Here is a 16828-nt window from a genome sequence, read left to right on the forward strand (position 1 = left end):
TACGTGCCTTGATGGGCAGGGGGGGAGGTCTAGCCAAGTCAGTGACTCTTTGCTCAAGCCAGCAACCTTTGGTCCCAAGCCAGCAACCATGGGGTCATGTCTATGATCTCACACTCAAGCCAGCAACCCCGCGCTCAAGTTGGTGAGCCCGCGCTCAAGCCGTATGAGCCTATTCTCAAGCCAGAGACCTAGTGGTTTCGAACCTGGGTCCTTAGTGTCCCAGGTCGATGCTCTATCCACTGCGCCACCACCTGATCAGGCAGGGCTTGTTGTAAGAATTTGATCTTTAAATTCATTTTAAGTTTTTGAACAGTGCCTGGTATATGGAGTCAAATATTAGCTAGCTTTCTTTCCTATTTCTGTAGAAGCAACAAGTAATCACAGTCTTAACCCCGATACAGAGGAGACACAATCCTAATTACCTCAATTAATCACGGCTGAAGGAAGTTCTGTGTGGCTTTTCTGTACACACAGTACTATAAATTCTCTGAAAATTGTTGTCACTGGGTTAAAATATTTGGACAGATCTGAATAAGATTACAGAACACTTAGGCTTGCTGCTCTCTAGAAATCTTCTGGTTTTTGTTTTAGAAATAAACATTTAATTTTCTTATTATAAAACAGAAAATTTGTAAAACTAGAAAATATATACAAAACCAAAGAATAATCACCGGACTCTGTCCTTCCGGTCCTTGCTCTCGGTACCAATATGGGTCACGAAACTGGACCCAACGGTACTGCTCTGTACTTTACTTTTCACATGTACTGTTGTGAAAATAATACTAAATATTCACCTTTTTTTTTTTTTTTTTTTGTATTTTTCTGAAGCTGGAAACGGGGAGGCAGGCAGTCAGACAGACTCCCACATGCGCTCAACCAGGATCCACCCGGCACGCCCACCAGGGGGCGATGCTCTGCCCATCCGGGGTGACGCTCTGTCGCGACCAGAGCCACTCTAGCGCCTGGGGCAGAGGCCAAGGAGCCATCCCCAGCGCCTGGGCCATCTTTTGCTCCAATGGAGCCTCGGCTGCGGGAGGGGAAGAGAGACAGAGAGGAAGGAGAGGGGGAGGGGTGGATAAACAAATGGGCGCCTGTGTGCCCTGGCCGGGAATCGAACCCGGGACTTCCGCACGCCAGGCCGACACTCTACCACTGAGCCAACCGGCCAGGGCCTCACCATTATTTTTAAGAGTGAATGGGCCCATTCATACTTAAGTAGTCCTTTGTTGTTATGTATTAAAATTATTTATAATTTTCTCCTATTATAAATTAAGCCATAATGACTATCGTTGCTAATAAATATTTGGTTAATATCAGTTTATTTCTTCAGGAAAAATTCCCAGAAAAAAACAACTGTTGGGCCAAAAGGGACACAAATAGTTTTAAAAATTTAAGGTTATTTGGGTTAGATCACTATCAGTGACGTATGAAAGCACCTTCATTAATTTTATTTAACACATGGGACCCTAAGGGTTCATGCTTATAACTGATCAAAGGAGGCAGAAATATAAACACGATTTCAATATAATGTGCAAGTATAATTAAGAGGAGGACCAAGGACAGAAAGAATTCACAAAGGTAATTTTGGATTGGGCTTTAAAGGAAAAATAAAAAAAGACCACTGGAATATTAGGAAAGCCATTCCAGGAAGAAACTATAACTTCAAAAGCAAAGGAGTAACAGCACATATTGATCTCTTAATAATGTGCTTTGCAAACCAGAAAAGGAAGTAACCTTTGGAGGTAAAGTTTAGATCTCTTAGCAATGTACTTTGCAAACCAGAAAAGGAAGTAACCTTTGGAGGTACGGTTGTAGAAGTAGAGTGGAGAGATAAAACAGAAGTCAAATTCTAAAGACTGCTGAGAGTCAGAACAAGGTAACAAGCACAAGTAGAGGTTGTACTTCAGATTTTTCTGTTATTTTGTAAAAACAAGCGATACAGCCTGGCCTGTGGTGGCACAGCAGATAGAGCGTTGAGCTGGAATGCTGAAGTCACCAGTTGGAAACCCTGGGCTTGCCAGGTCAAGGCACACAGGACAAGCAAACAATGAACAGCTACAGTGCAGCAATTACTTCTCATTCCTCATCCCCTCCTCTCTCTGTAAAATAAATAAATAAAGTATTTTAAAATAGGTACAATATTCCCTGGGTTCAAACTTTAAAATTATAAAATGCATAGTGTCAAGTTTCCCTCTCCTCATTAGTTTATGTATCTTTCCAGCTATATACTATATGCAGATACAAGTATCTACAGATTGTTGTTTTGTACTTCTCTTTTCTCACAAATGATATACACCATGAATCATGTACTACTGTGTACTGCTACTGCTGTGTAATACCTACTGCCGCTTCCTTTCCTCAATTAACAATGTATCTTAGAGATCTACCTTGTCTGTACATAGCTCCTCCCTCTTTTTATATAAACGCATTTACTCAACTCTAACACTGATCCATAAAACAAACAATTCATAAGCTGGAGTTTATTAAAACAAAAAACTTCTGCTCTGCAAAAGGCAATGTCAAGAGAATGAGAAGACAGACCCTGACGGGGTGGCTCAGTGGACAGAGCGTCATCTATCTGCAGAGGTCACAGCTTCCATCCCCAGTCAGGGCACAACAAGAAGCAACCAATGAGTGCACAACTAAATGGAATAACGGAGTGAAACAAGGAGTTGATGCTTTGCTCTCTTTTTCTCTCTCCCTCCCCTGCTCCCTTCTCTCTCTTTCAAATCAATGGAAACATTTTTTTAAAGAGAGAAGGAAACAACCACAGACTGGGAGAAAATATTTGCAAAAGCACTCACATCTGACGCAGAACTATGTATTATACTTTGTATATTTCATACAAAGAACTCTTAAAACTCAATAATAAGAAAACAAGTAACTCATGGCCCTAAGACCTTAACACCCACCTCACCAAAGAAGATATACAGATTCCAAATAAGTGCATGAAAATGTATGTGCTCCACATCATATGTCACCAGGGAAATGCAAATTTAAACAACAATGAGATGGATGGCCGGTGGTGCTGCAGTGGACAGAGCATCAACCTGGAACGCTTTGGACGGAGCATCAACCTGGAACGCTGAGGTCACCAGTTTAAAACTCTGGGCCTGCCCCGTCAAGGCACATATGACAGCAATCAATGAACAACTAAAGTGAGGCAACTGTGAGTTGATACTCCTCGTTCCTCCCCACCTTCCTCTCTCTGTAAAATCAATAAATAAAATTGTTTAAAAACAACAACAGAGCCTGACCTGTGGTGGCGCAGTGGATAAAACGTCGACCTGGAAATGCTGAGGTCGCCGGTTCGAAACCCTGGGCTTGCCTGGTCAAGGCACATATGGGAGTTGATGCTTCTAGCTCCTCCCCCCTTCTCTCTCTCTGTCTCTCTCTCTCCTCTCTCTGTCCTCTCTAAAAATGAATAAATAAAATTAAAAAAATAAAAATAAATTTAAATGACAAAAAGTTAAAAAAACAAAAAACAAAAAACACAACAACAGAGAACACAGTGAGATGCCATTACACACCTATTAGAATGGCCAAAATCCAGAACACTGACACCACCAAATGCTGGTGAGCATGTGGAGCAGCAGGAACTCCCGTTCATCGCTGGTGGGAATGTAAAATGGTAAGGCCACAATCTGGCAGTTTCTTACAAAACTAAACATACTCTTACCATATTATCTAGCAATTGTACCCCCGGTGTTTACTCAAAGGAGATGAAAACATGTCCACACAAAAACCTGCACACAGATGTTATTTTTGTTTGTTTTTGTGGCAGAGACAGAGAGAGTCAGAGAGAGGGACAGATAACGACAGACAGGAAGAGGAGAGATGAGAAACATTAATTCTTTGTTGCAGTTCCTTAGTTGCTCATTGATTGATTTCTCATATGTGCATTGACCGTGGGGGACTACAGCAGAGCGAGTGACCCCTTGCTCAAGCCAGCGACCTTGGGCTCAAGCTGGTGAGCCTTGCTCAAACCAGATGAGCCCACGCTCAAGCTGGCGACCTCGGGGTATCGAACCTGGGTCCTCTACATTCTAGTCTGACGCTCTATCCACTGCGCCACCACCTGGTCAAGTTGCACACAGATGTTTACAGTAGCTTTACTCATAATTGCCAACACTTAGAGAAGGGGTTGGGAACCTATGGCTTGTGAGCCAGATGTGACTCTTTTGATGGCTGCATCTGGCTTGCAGACAAATCTTTAATAAAAAAAATAGTAACACTAAAAATATAAATCATTCTCATGTATTACAATCCATTCATTTCCTACTGCTCTTGTTCATGGTTACGAGTAGCTGGAGTCAATCACAGCTGTCCTCCGGGACAACCCCAAATTTTTATTGGATAATGCATAAGGTACACGGGTCGTTGTATGGCTCTCACGGAATTACATTTTAAAGTATGTGGCGTTCATGGCTCTCTCAGCCAAAAAGGTTCCTGACCCCTGACTTAGAGGCAACCCAGATGTCCTTCTGTAGGTAAATGAACTGTGGTACATCGAGAAAATGTAATATTATTCAGCACTAAAAAAAAAAAAAAGTTATTAAGCTATGAAAGGACATGGAGGAAACATATATATAATACTATGTGAAAGAAGCCAATCTGAAAAGACTATATATACTATACAATTCCAATTATATGACATTCTCAAAAAGGCAAAACTGTGGAGGCCATAAAAAGATGAGTGGTTGCCAGGGGCAACAGGAAGGAGGGATGAACAGGCAGAGCAGCGGATTTATAGAGCAGTGAACCTACTTTGTATGATACTATGTATAATGGTGGATACACACCATTATACATTTATCAAACCCATAGAATGTACAACAGGAAGAATGAACCCTGAAGCAGCCTATGGACTTTGGAAAACAATGATGTGTCAATGTAGAGTCATCAATTCAAACTAATACACCATTCTGATGCGGGATGTTAATACGGGGAAGCTATGCATAAGTGCGGACAGGGAGCACAGGGGAACTCTGTACTTTCTGTTCAATTTTTCTGTAAACCTAAAACTACTCTAAAAAATAAAGTCTATTAAAATAAATAGATGCCTGACCTGTGGTGGCGCAGTGGATAAAGTCTCGACCAGGAACACTGAGGTCGCCAGTTCAAAACCCTGGGCTTGCCTGGTAAAGGCCCATATGGGAGTTGATGCTTCCTGCTCCTCCCCACTTCCTCTCTCTCTCTCTCCTTCTCTAAAATGAATAAACAAAATCTTTTAAAATAGATGCATACATACGTACACCTAACCTGTAAAAAAATGGATTTTCTAAATACTGTTCTACAGCAAATGATCAGCATTCTACTTACTTTTACTTTGCAGATACAAAAAACAAGTATCTAAACATGCATTGTGTTTGCTTCTCACAAAAAGATTGTGAGCCACAAGTTAGAAAGAACAAAAGAAGGCTCAGAGGAGCTCAGAGATTCCATCGAGGGCACTCAACTACATAGTTAAGCTGCGTGAGCAAGTTCTGAGTTCAGGGACTCCGATTCCAAAAGTCCAAAACAATGCCATCTAAGAAAACCACTTCTGAAACCCCAACAACTAGTCTAAAGCAACGGTTTCCAAATGACAGTTCATTATCAAGTTTTAATCTGGCAAGCTGTAAAACAAAAATAAAGCAGTAATCATATATATAGTCACCAACAGGTTGGCAATGGCCTTTCTTGCAAAGGACAGCATTTACTTTGAGTTTTAGGATTAAAACATATATTCTGAAGTAATGAGGGTATAGGTAGTGTGAGTTTGCTTTAGAAACACCATTTATATTACAATCTTAAAGGATGGAACTTGGTCCACCGCTCCAGGGGGAAATAGAGTCCCCAGAAGTCCCGGAGCTGCTCCAGGGATGTCTCCAGAGGTCTCTGAGCATCAGCGTCCAAGCAGGCAGAGCTGACCGCCCGGCTGGGGACCGGGCACTGAGGCAGCTGTGCTCTTAGCGGCGACACACCCTATGTGACTCGAGCATCCGTCCAGACACAGACTCACTGGTGCTGTCCTCAAAGTCTCCCCCAAGCCGGCAGCTACCTAAGTCGAGGCCAGGGCGCCCACCTCGCCCCGGGCTGAGGACAGTGCTGGGGGTCAGCAGCTGGGAGGACAGCCCAGCGAGGAGGGCGCCGCCCAAGCGAGCCCGCACCCGGGCCGCCCTCCGCGCATGCCCACCCGACCCGAGGCCGCCCCGCTCACCCCGGGCTCCGGCTGAGGCTCCGGCGGGCACGGTCGCCTAGGCGCCGGAACACTGGGACTGGACTCGAAGACCAGACGCGACGGCAGCCGAGGCCCAGAATAATGGAGGGCCGGCGGGTGCTGCGACTTCCGGCCGCTCACCACACCCACCGTGCCCATCCCCCACTCTCTAGGAAGCCACATCTCTATGGTTCCATGCTTTTCCCAGAGGAGCCGCGAAGAGCAGAGCTGATGGGTCCTTGGGTCTTGGTTCCTCCCAGCTAAGGAGTAGGGGAGGTCCTGCGTCCCAGACGCAAAGGATGCAGAGAGGAACCACAGGGCCCAAGCCCTGAGGACCCTTGTTGCCTCCTGAAGGAGTTAGACCTCAGTGTTTTAATTCCCATTTCAGTTGAGGTGGTTTGGGAGTACTTTCTCTTATTGACCTTCTGGGCACCTTTTCCCATCCATTCTTGAACCCTTGGCAGTTCTTACCGTAAATAATAACATGGCTTGTAAATAATGACCCCCTTGTGAATTCATCTCCTTGTTGGTGTATCCCTTACCCAAAAGATGAGAATCACTACCACTTTATCTCTGAGAAACAAGATTAACACAACCCTATCTTTGTGCTTCTCCTGTTCAACTTTGTCTTAACTTGGCAGGAGGGAACAGTTGACCTTCCATTTTGGAGAGGGAAGGATTATACCAGATGTTTTGCCATCCATCAAACATATACCAATTTCCATTAAAAACCTTGGTAGCCAACCAGGCGGTGGCGCAGTGGATAGAGCATTGGACTGGGACGCAAAAGACCCAGGTTTGAAACCCGAGGTCACCAGCTTGAGTGCGAGCTCATCTGGCTTGAACGTGGGGTCGCTGGCTTGAGCGTGGGATAGCTAGCTTGAGCTTGGGATCATAGACATGGTTGCTGGCTTGAGCCCAAAGGTTGCTGTCTTGAAGCCCAAGGTGGCTGTCTTGAGTCCAAGGTCGCTGCCCTTGAGCAAGGGGTCACTCGCTCTGCTGGAGGCCCCTGGTCAAGGCACATATGAGAAAGCAATCAATGAACAACTAAGGAGCCACAATGAAGAATTGATGCTTCTCATCTCTCTCCCTTCCTGCGTGTCTGTTCCTATCTATCCCTCTCTCTGTCTCTGTCACCAAAAACAAACAATCAAATAAAATAAAAAACCCTGATAGGGTGGGGTTTTTTTTTAGAAAGATGAGAAACACAACCTTAACATTCAGACTGGTACCTCCATATCAGTTGATCAAGGTTCTGAGGTTAGCCCCATTTTGAACTGTTATCGGTCTGCCTCCAGCTTCTTCTCAAATGCCTATCTCTTTCATTTATATGCCCTTACACCAAGCTAAACATAACTTTGTTTCCTCTCATAATAAATACCCTATGGAAAAATATGATCAACAAAGAACAACTCTCAATCACCCCCAAAGAGCATTTATTGGGTTGGCATGTCCCCGATAATACCTGCTGTACCTATCAGGGATTTCCAAAGAAACAGAATCAATAGATTGGCTCAAGGAATAGGCTCACATGATTATATAGATTGAGAAGTCCCAAGATCTTCAGTCGCAAGCTTGAGACCCAGGAGAGTTGAAGGTATGGCTCCAGTTCGAGTCTAAAGGCCTCAGAACAGAAGAACTGATGGTGAAAATCCCAGACTGAGTCCAAAAGCAGGAGAAGAGCAATGTCTCATCTCAAAAACAGGCAGAAAGAGAACAAATCCTTCCACATTTTTGTTCTATTCAGGCTTTCAGCAGATTGGATGAGGCCCACCCATATTGGGGAGGGCAATCTGCTTTACTCCGCCTACCAATTCAAATATTGACCTCATTCAGAATCACCCTCAGTTACACCCAGAGTCATTTTTAACCAAATATCTGGGTATCCTATAGTCCAGTGGACCCATAAAATTAACCATCACACCTGGATGTCTTCAAATACAGTGGGGAGTGTTAGTTATAGAATAGCTTATCTAGGCCCTGAAGGGCACACATAGTGGGTAGATTCTGGTCAGTGTCACTTAGAGGGACCCAGATTTGGATGTCATCTTGGTGATAACCCCCCTATACCACTACCCACGTTTAAATCCTCACGGAAGAATCTTGTAGGAATGAGAGAACTCACAAAAAAGGGAAAGCTGGAAAAGGGGTCAGGCCGCCTGAGAAAAGTCAGTATTTCTATCGTAATTGCATGATGATCAGTAGAGGACATTTTGCTGCACTGGTTGGATCCCCCTAGATTGTCCTTTTCCTCTCACCTCATTGGAGGGGCAGTCTGAAAGTCCTCAGTTGTCTGCCCTCTCCAGGAACAATCTTAGTTGCAAACACAGTCAGCTGAAGAAGTCTACCTCACCCAAGATCATGATTCCCTTTGGGGTGATGTGGTAGAGCTTGTATTCAATAACTGGTCAGAGAAGGGGTAGAAAAGACCCAGACCTCTCACCTCAAGTTTTAAAGTTTTGAAAAGTTATGCAGTCTAACAGAGTCTGCAGCCAACAAAGGCAGCACCGGTGACTCTGTGACTGCAACACGGCTAACTTCTCCCTCTATTAATCCTGCTTCCCTTCCTTCTCACTACAGGTGTTAATCCCAGTAACACTCTCCAGTAAATCTGCATATTATCTTGAGTTTACTCCCATAAAGCTCGACTCAAAACAATTAGATACCGTACCTCAAATTTTAATATTACTGGTCTATGTATACTTGGAAATATACATACCACATTGGGGTGTAATCTTACAAACATCTGGGCTTCTTATGAAGATCTCAGTTCCAATTCTCCACCTCTCCCAACCCCCAGAACTCAAACCCTGCCCTTGTGTAAGGAGACAAAGCTCCTAATAGAATTTTTCTTGATCCCCATTGCAAAAGTTTTGTTTTATACAGATTCCTAGGCCAGATTCCTGTTCCAGATACCCTGATTTGGTGGGCCTGGGAAATTTACCCAAATGTATGAAATTACTTCTTGTGATTCCCAGATTTGAAGTCCACTGGTCTTAGTTTCAAGATCTGGTTACAGCTTTTGTATGTCTGCAACAACTATAGTCAAACTGTGCCATGTGGACTCGAAACGGTCAGTGGGAGGAGTGAAAAGCAGTCCGGTCCTGTATCTATTTGTCCAGAAAGGAGTCTGCCATCTCCATTTTCACTTGCGAACCTACCTCTGAAGCCAAAATAGACTTCAGGGAGCATGGCTGGTTTTCTGCAGCCAACTGAGGTCTACATAATAGTGCAGGGCAGAAACATAGACAAGGCCAGAGAGGTGGAACAACAACCGGCCGTGCAAGTCCCCAAAGGAATAACAGAAGGCCATTTCCAACAGCTAGAGAGCTCTCGTTTAAGTAGTACAAGTATGAAAACAACAAGCTTCATTTATATCTCAATCAGAAACAAGCCAGAATCACTTCTTCATTCCAAAAACAGCTGCTTAAAGAAAAGCAAACTGTCTTCTTCCCATTCTAAACAAAGGAAGCGAAAAGAAAGAAAAAAAAAACCCAGTGATATTTATAACAGTAACAACAGATATTTATTGGCAGAATTATAACTATTTCCTGCAAAAAACAGTTTTATGACTGTAGTTTTATAACATCAGAGGTGATTAAAGACAGTCTAATTTCTAAAAACAATCTAGCAACATGAGGGGATACAATTTCATTTACATTCAATTTAAAAAATTAACAGAGGAAGTCCGTCACTGAGGATATAGAGCTGAAATGAAATTTAGTTTTATAGGATTTAGATTCAATGGAATTACTCAGCTAGTGAAAGCTCCTTTTGGTTTCAATTTTCTTCCCAGTTCCAGGTAAGATCTAACACAGCACACACCATCACTGACAAATATCTCTAAGCCTAGGGAGACACTCTCCTCTCTATGTGAGATTCTCTTTCCTATTTCCCTTTAATCAAGGTTATATAAAATGAGACTTTAATTCACTTTTTCTCTCAACTAAAAGAGACATATGTAGTTCTATTCCACATGAGAGCAATTCTATACAACCAGGATGTCTTTGGCTAAAAATACTGCCTCTTCACATGCCTCAGAAATATTTAGGATACTTTTAATACATGTGCGTGCACAGGATTCTAGCAGATGACAGGGATAGGGATGAGTAATACACATAGTTTAGTGATATACATTTCTAAAAAGCTGGGTTTCTGATGAAGAACAGAGAAGACATGGCAGTACACACAGCTGGGTTGAGGAAGACAAAACTAACAACTGAGGGACCGCAGAGGAAGCACTGCTATTGGAGAACAACCAGGTTTCTATGAGAGCAGGAAGCTGACAAAAACACTTCAAAGAGACAGACATTGAATCCCAGGGGGTATCATGAAAGGGCTTGACAGGAAGGTAAGAACTGCAGACTTAAACTGATTGGAGTCAACAGCTAGTAGTCTTGGTACACTCCAGAGCAGGGGTTGGGAAACTTTTTGGCTGAGAGAGCCATGAACGCCACATATTTTAAAATGTAATTCCCTGAGAGCCATACAATGACCCGTGTACGTTACGCATTATCCAATAAAAATTTGGTGTTGTCCCGGAGGACAGCTGTGATTGGCTCCAGCCACCCGCAACCATGAACATGAGCGGTAGGAAATGAATGGATTGTAATACATGAGAATGTTTTATATTTTTAATGTTATTATTCTTTTTATTAAAGATTTGTCTGCGAGCCAGATGCAGCCATCAAAAGAACCACATCTAGTTTGCGAGCCATAGGTTCCCGACCCCTGCTCTAGAGGAAGGTGGATAATCAGTTTAGATTATATTGCAGGTTATTTATCGAAACCGGTACAGGGACCACTTACCAAAGTGTACTCCTTCCACTCAAGACAGGTATCACTCTAGAAGATGGGCCAGGGCCTCCTCAGAAGTCCATTATCTCAGCTTGCCTGGGGCAAGAAGTAGGAAGATTTATATTCAGATCTCTGGGTTTGAGATGACATGGTACCCTTCTTAGAGGTATTTACTCTCAAAGATCACTAAGTCTTGTGAGAGGGAAAAGAAAGCCTACTGGAAGAAAGAATTCCAGACACTGTGGCAGGGACGGGGCAACGTCTTGGTGGGAGAGTACCCGCTCAGAAATAGGGATCAACTTCTCTCATCAACAACTCTACTCCACAGTACCGAGTGCTCAAAAAATAACCCCTGGCAGGCAGGCACACAGAAAGCTGACTGCCTGTTTTCTTAGAGCAGTTTTTGAAGGGCCAGTAGACAGGAGCCACAGTGAGTTTCCACGCAGGAGACTGGCAGGTGAGGATGGCTGGCATGACAAAAGGCATGGAAAGGAAACTTCGAAAGGAAACAGAGTGCCCTCACTGCTGCTCTGTTCAGCCACGGCCACATGTGGGTGACCCTACCCTCATGTCCACCCACATTCTTGGGGAAGTTGCTACACAGGTGGCCAATGGTTCAGTCTTGTCTCCTGGATGCAGCAGTCTGTTCTAGAGCATCCAACCTTTCTGAGTAACTATGCGAAGAGAGTCTATTAGGTCACAAAATTACATGTATGCCACTTTCCTCTGAAAATAGAACAAAACCCATCTCTTTTTATACAAATATGCCCTTCATGCTCCCTACTTCCTTCTTTCCAGTAACAGCAAGGATGAAATATACCTAATTCTTAAAACTAAATTATAAGGTTACAGAAATAGACCATAAATCTAACTCAGAAAAGACTGGCAGCATTTTCCTTCTAAAACCACGATGACATGATTATCCAGGCACACTCAGCATTCATAGAGTGCCTGCTCAGAAGAATCCCAACTGGTCCCCAGTCACATACAGAACAGTCATGGTGGGCTGAGGCACTTTGGTATGAGAAAGCACAGACTTGAAAGTCAGAGCGGAGTTCAAATTCTGACCACTTATAAGCCAGTCACCTAACCTCACTGACCCAATTTTCTTACAACATTTGTATATATGTTATGACGACCAAATGAGATACACATTCTTAATAGCTCCTGAAACAATTACTATGTGCATAAGACGAATGGCATTAGGCTTAGGGATTCACTGTATGTAAAGAAAAGAGGAACGGTTGAGTTGAGCATGGGGAGTTTCCAAGTGTTCCCAGATGGATTTTGAGCTAAGGATACAAATGGTTAAAATGCTGGTTGGAAACAGTCAAGGCCTCTGGAGGGCTGATCATAAAGGCAGCAGAAGTTAGTGAGCGCCTGCGGGGTTAACTGCTCACCACCCCTTCCTTCCTCGGGGAAAGGCTCTTCTCTTGTGATCAAAGCAGAAAGGAACCAGATGAGAAAGTCGCGGCTCCTTTCCTCACTGCCTGGGATTGAAGGAGTTGTGCGAAGAGCTTGCAGCTGCAGCCACCATCTTGCACCCATGAGGTTGTAAGAAATGAAAGCCAACATACTGAAAGTTATGGAGTTAAGATGGAAATTTGATAAACTGCTGAGTTGCCAAACAAAATTTGAAACTGCTTACCTGTAGGCAGAGGCGGGTTTAACAGCGGGCAGCTGGGGTGCGTGCCCTGGGCCCCGACTTCTGAAGGGCCCCGCAAAACGCCAACTTGACACTTTTTCTAATGACACCGTTTGGTTTCATATGTGCAATTTTAACATTAATAGTAGGTATTTTTTTATTTACTTGAAAATATGGCTAGTATGTATTTTTATTTTCCCCATCTCTCTTTTTTTTTAATTTATTCATTTTTATTAGAGGAGACACACAGAGGGGGGGGGGAGGAGCAGAAAGCATCAACTCCCATATGTGCCTTGACCGGGCAAGCCCAGGGTTTTGAACTAGCGACCTCAGCACTCCAGGTCGATGCTTGATCCACTGCGCCACCACAGGTCAGGCCCCATCTCTCTTTTTTTTAAGGGGCCCAATATTTTCTTCTCTGCCCAGGGCCTCAACCGACTATAATCCGCCTCTGCCTGTAAGCCTCCCCAGATTTCTTAAGGTTTAAACTGCTAGTACTTGGTATTGTGTTCATTACACCTGAAAGTATCTTTAAATGCTACCTTAGGTAAAACTAACTCTTCTAGAAAGCTCCTGCTAAGTGTTTAGAAACAATGTTCCAACATCCTACACTTAAGCAATTACTATTTACCATTTGTCTGGTTTGTTACACATTAGGTGCATTATTATCTCATTTAATCCTCACCACAACCCTGTAGGATAGTGGTCCCCAACCCTCAGGCCACGGACCAGTAACGGTCCGTGGGCCATTTGGTACCAGTCCGCAGAGAAAGAATAAATAACTTACATTATTTCCATTTTATCTATATTTAAGTCTGAATGATATTTTATTTTTAAAAAATGACCAGATTCCCTCTGTTACATCCATCTAAGACTCACTCTTGACACTTGTCTCGTAAATTTGACAATTATATTTAAAAATACCACAGTTTTTACTCTGGTCGCATAATTTTATTTTGTACATTTATCCGTCCCACCCTAAAGGCCGGTCCATGAAACTATTTTCTGACATTAAACCGGTCCATGGCCCAAAAAAGGTTGGGGACCACTGCTGTAGTGTGTTAAAGTAAAATGTTAACCCCTTTTTACACACACGCTAAATGCAGTTAGTGACTTGTCCAAAACTGACAAACTAGTGTGTCAATTTGGGATCAGAAAACGTAAGTATCTGACCCCAAAGTGTACACTTTTAGTTACTAAGCTCCACATAACAGGAAGGCAGAAAGACAAATAGCGTATGATCTCACTTATATGTGGAATCTAATGAACAAAGTGAACTGAGGAATGGAAGAGGCAGAGGTGGGGTCACAGGGAGCAGAGGGCCAGCTGTCAGAGGGAAAGGGGATGAGGGGATGGATCAGAGAAGGTGAAGGGATTAGTAAAACTATATATACAAAATATATATAAATATACATATACAGAGATACAAATAACAGGACAGCAAATCCCAGAGGGAAGGGGGAAGGGAGTTAGGGGAAAGGGGGCAGAGGGGGTATAAATAGGGACACGGGGTGCGGGTGAGGGGTGAGGGTGTTATATTCAGTGGGACACTTGAATCCAGGTAAACACAATAAATTACAGTTAACAAAAATTAAAAACAAAACAAAACAGAAAACATGAAGGCAGTCTTCCCCTGGGTTTAGATTATGATGACTATCTCTCTTAAGGATATGAACCTGCAATTGTTTCAATTTCATAAGGATCCATTTTTGTGCTGGTTTTGGAGCCGTACATTGAAAAGATGGAGCCTGGGCGGGTCTCTATTATCTGCAGATCCTCTACAACTGTGGGAGAGGAGGACATAGTCAACTTTGGCTGTGTTCTTTCAACCTAACACTGATTAAGGAAGGGGATATACATTTTGTTGACAACGATAAAGTCAGCTTATCTTAAAGCAGAAAAAAGACCAAGGACCAGTGTTAATGTTTTCACTACACAGGAAACAGGTTCTAAAAAGAAGTGGCTTGCTCACGGACGCGCTCCTAGTATGTTCCAGGATCAGCTGCCGTTCCAGGACTTTAAAGTCTACGTTCCAGGCGCCTTTCCTAACACTGTTCAGCAACAATGAGCATGTACCCACTGCATTTGAAAAATACTGCACTCTTTTCCTAAATACAAAAGTAGTACATTCTCATTGTAGAAAATATTAAAAACATAGAAAAGTATAATCGTATTACCCAGAGATAATCACTGTTAACATTTCTGGTTAGGTGTTATTTCTTTCCCATATTTTCCCCATGCATAATTTTAAAAAAATTTGGATTATACTTCATTGTTTTTTATCTTCAATTTTATCCAGATCATTTTCCCCATGGCATTAAATATTCTTTAAAAATCTTTACAATGGCTGCAAAACCATTCCAGGGATAGCCCATCATTAAACCCTGTCCTGTTAACAATCTAGTTTTCTTCCTGCAATTATATACCTTGCTGGCACAAATATCTCTTCTGTTAATCTGTGTCTGCTTCTGATGACTTTCCCTGTGTGGATTCTTAGAAATAGAATTAAGGTTGATGATACTGAAAAACTGCTTTTCTGAAAAGTAGCAGTTAGTCCTCCCAGCAACAATCTATGTTATTTATGAGGCTTCTTTCTCCTCGGTGTGTTTTCTCTGGTGTTGGATAAGCTGTGAGCTGTAACGATAGGCCTTCCCACACTCACTGCATTTATAGGGCTTCTCCTTAGTGTGGGTTCTCAAATGCAGAATAACTTGAGAAGTCTGCCTGAAGGTTTTTCCACATTCGTTACATTTATAGGGTTTCTCTCCAGTGTGAACTCTCTGATGATCAATAAGGTTCCGATTAGAAGTAAAAGCTTTCCCACACTCATTACATTTGTAAGGTTTCTCTCTCCGATGAAGTCTCTGGTGTTCGTGGAGGGTCTTCCTTAAGATGAAGGCTTTCCCACACTCATCACACTCGTAAGGCTTCTCCCCTGTGTGAATTCTCTGATGGTCCATAATCTTTGTATTAGACACGCATGATTTCCCACACTCCTTGCATTTGTAAACCTTTTTTCCTTTGTGCATTCTCTGGTGCTGAGTGAGGTTTGAGCTCCGACTAAAGGCTTTCCCGCACTGGGTACAGGTGTATGGCTTCTCCCCCGTGTGAACTCTGTGATGTGAAATGAGGCCTGAGCTCCGACTAAAAGCTTTCCCACACTCTTTGCACTTGTACGTTTTCTCCCCGCTGTGGATGCCCTGGTGCCGAATGAGGTGTGACTTCCCGCTGAAAGACTTCCCACAGTCACTGCACGTGTAGGGCTTCAGGCCAGTGTGGATTCGCCGATGAACAACAAGGTTGGAGCTATGACTGAAGGCTTTTCCACACTCCTTGCACTTATAGGGTTTCTCTCCTGTGTGGATTCTCTCGTGCACCGTAAGGTTCGCGCTCTGACTAAAGGCTTTCCCACACTCGGCACATACATACTGTCTCTTTTCAGCCTGGATTCTCTCGTCTGTTGCGGGGTCAGAGCACTGACTACCATCTTTGTCAGATTCTTGGTCACTCGCTTCTGTGAGTGTCTTATTATCTTTGACTGTCCTATGTTTGCAGTTTCTTGTCTTTCTCCTCATTTTCTCTTGCTTGGAGCATCCCAGTGGCCTTTGGGTCTTCTCTTTCCCGTCCGTCAGTGAAGCTTTCTAGACTTTGACTTCCTTGGTAACGCCTCTGTGGAGTTCTCTTGCAAGTATGAGATTCTGAGTTTTCAGGAATGATACTTTGGAATCAATACCTCCTCAGTCCCAGTTTCACCATCTGACAGGAAAAAACAGAAACTGTACATGTCACCTGTTCTTCATACTAGCAGAGAACTATACTGTACAAGGATAACAAGATGCAGTGTTAACATTGGGTCTCACACAGAAGAGTAGGTGTTCAAAGGCAGGGGGAACTAATCAAAAAAGAGAACATAAGGTTAGACATAGAGGCCAGTGTAGAGCTTAGGGCCAACAGAGCCAGCATCAGAATGAGCAATTAGTATAAAATCCACCCTGGTTTCTTCCTGTCTCGTGCTCTGCTCCCAGAACTGCAGCCATCTAACTCCCAATGTAGTCTCTACAAAAAACGAGCTGAAACAGCCTTCATTCAGTAACTCAGATGACAAGTCTTCACATCACTTTGGCTTTCAGTCTGTTCACCTGTTCCCCTAACAGTGGTCGGCAAACTCATTAGTCAACGGAGCC

At 43.3% G+C, this 16828-nt stretch overlaps 2 protein-coding genes across 5 annotated transcripts in view; both read right to left on the reverse strand.

Moving 5' to 3' along the window:
- The window catches only part of LOC136382159 (zinc finger protein 197), a 75190-nt gene extending 62377 nt beyond the window's left edge, over positions 1–12813 (reverse strand). For 2 of the 4 annotated variants that reach the window (XM_066351140.1, XM_066351139.1), the window contains exon 1: positions 11012–12813. The gene's annotated coding sequence lies outside the window, so the exon portion shown is untranslated. Of the gene's footprint in view, positions 1–6202; positions 6328–11011 lie in introns of those variants that run through there. The other 2 variants (XM_066351125.1, XM_066351124.1) reach the window with 2 other exon arrangements.
- Positions 12814–12926: 113 nt separating this feature from the next.
- The window catches only part of LOC136382166 (zinc finger protein with KRAB and SCAN domains 7-like), a 36289-nt gene continuing 32387 nt past the window's right edge, over positions 12927–16828 (reverse strand). The window contains 2 exon segments of the mRNA XM_066351149.1: positions 12927–15321; positions 15323–16047. Coding sequence (XP_066207246.1) covers positions 15220–15321; positions 15323–16047 — 827 coding nt within the window. The 3' untranslated portion in view covers positions 12927–15219.

The sequence above is a fragment of the Saccopteryx leptura genome, chromosome 10, assembly GCF_036850995.1.
Source record: "Saccopteryx leptura isolate mSacLep1 chromosome 10, mSacLep1_pri_phased_curated, whole genome shotgun sequence".
Taxonomy (NCBI): domain Eukaryota; kingdom Metazoa; phylum Chordata; class Mammalia; order Chiroptera; family Emballonuridae; genus Saccopteryx; species Saccopteryx leptura.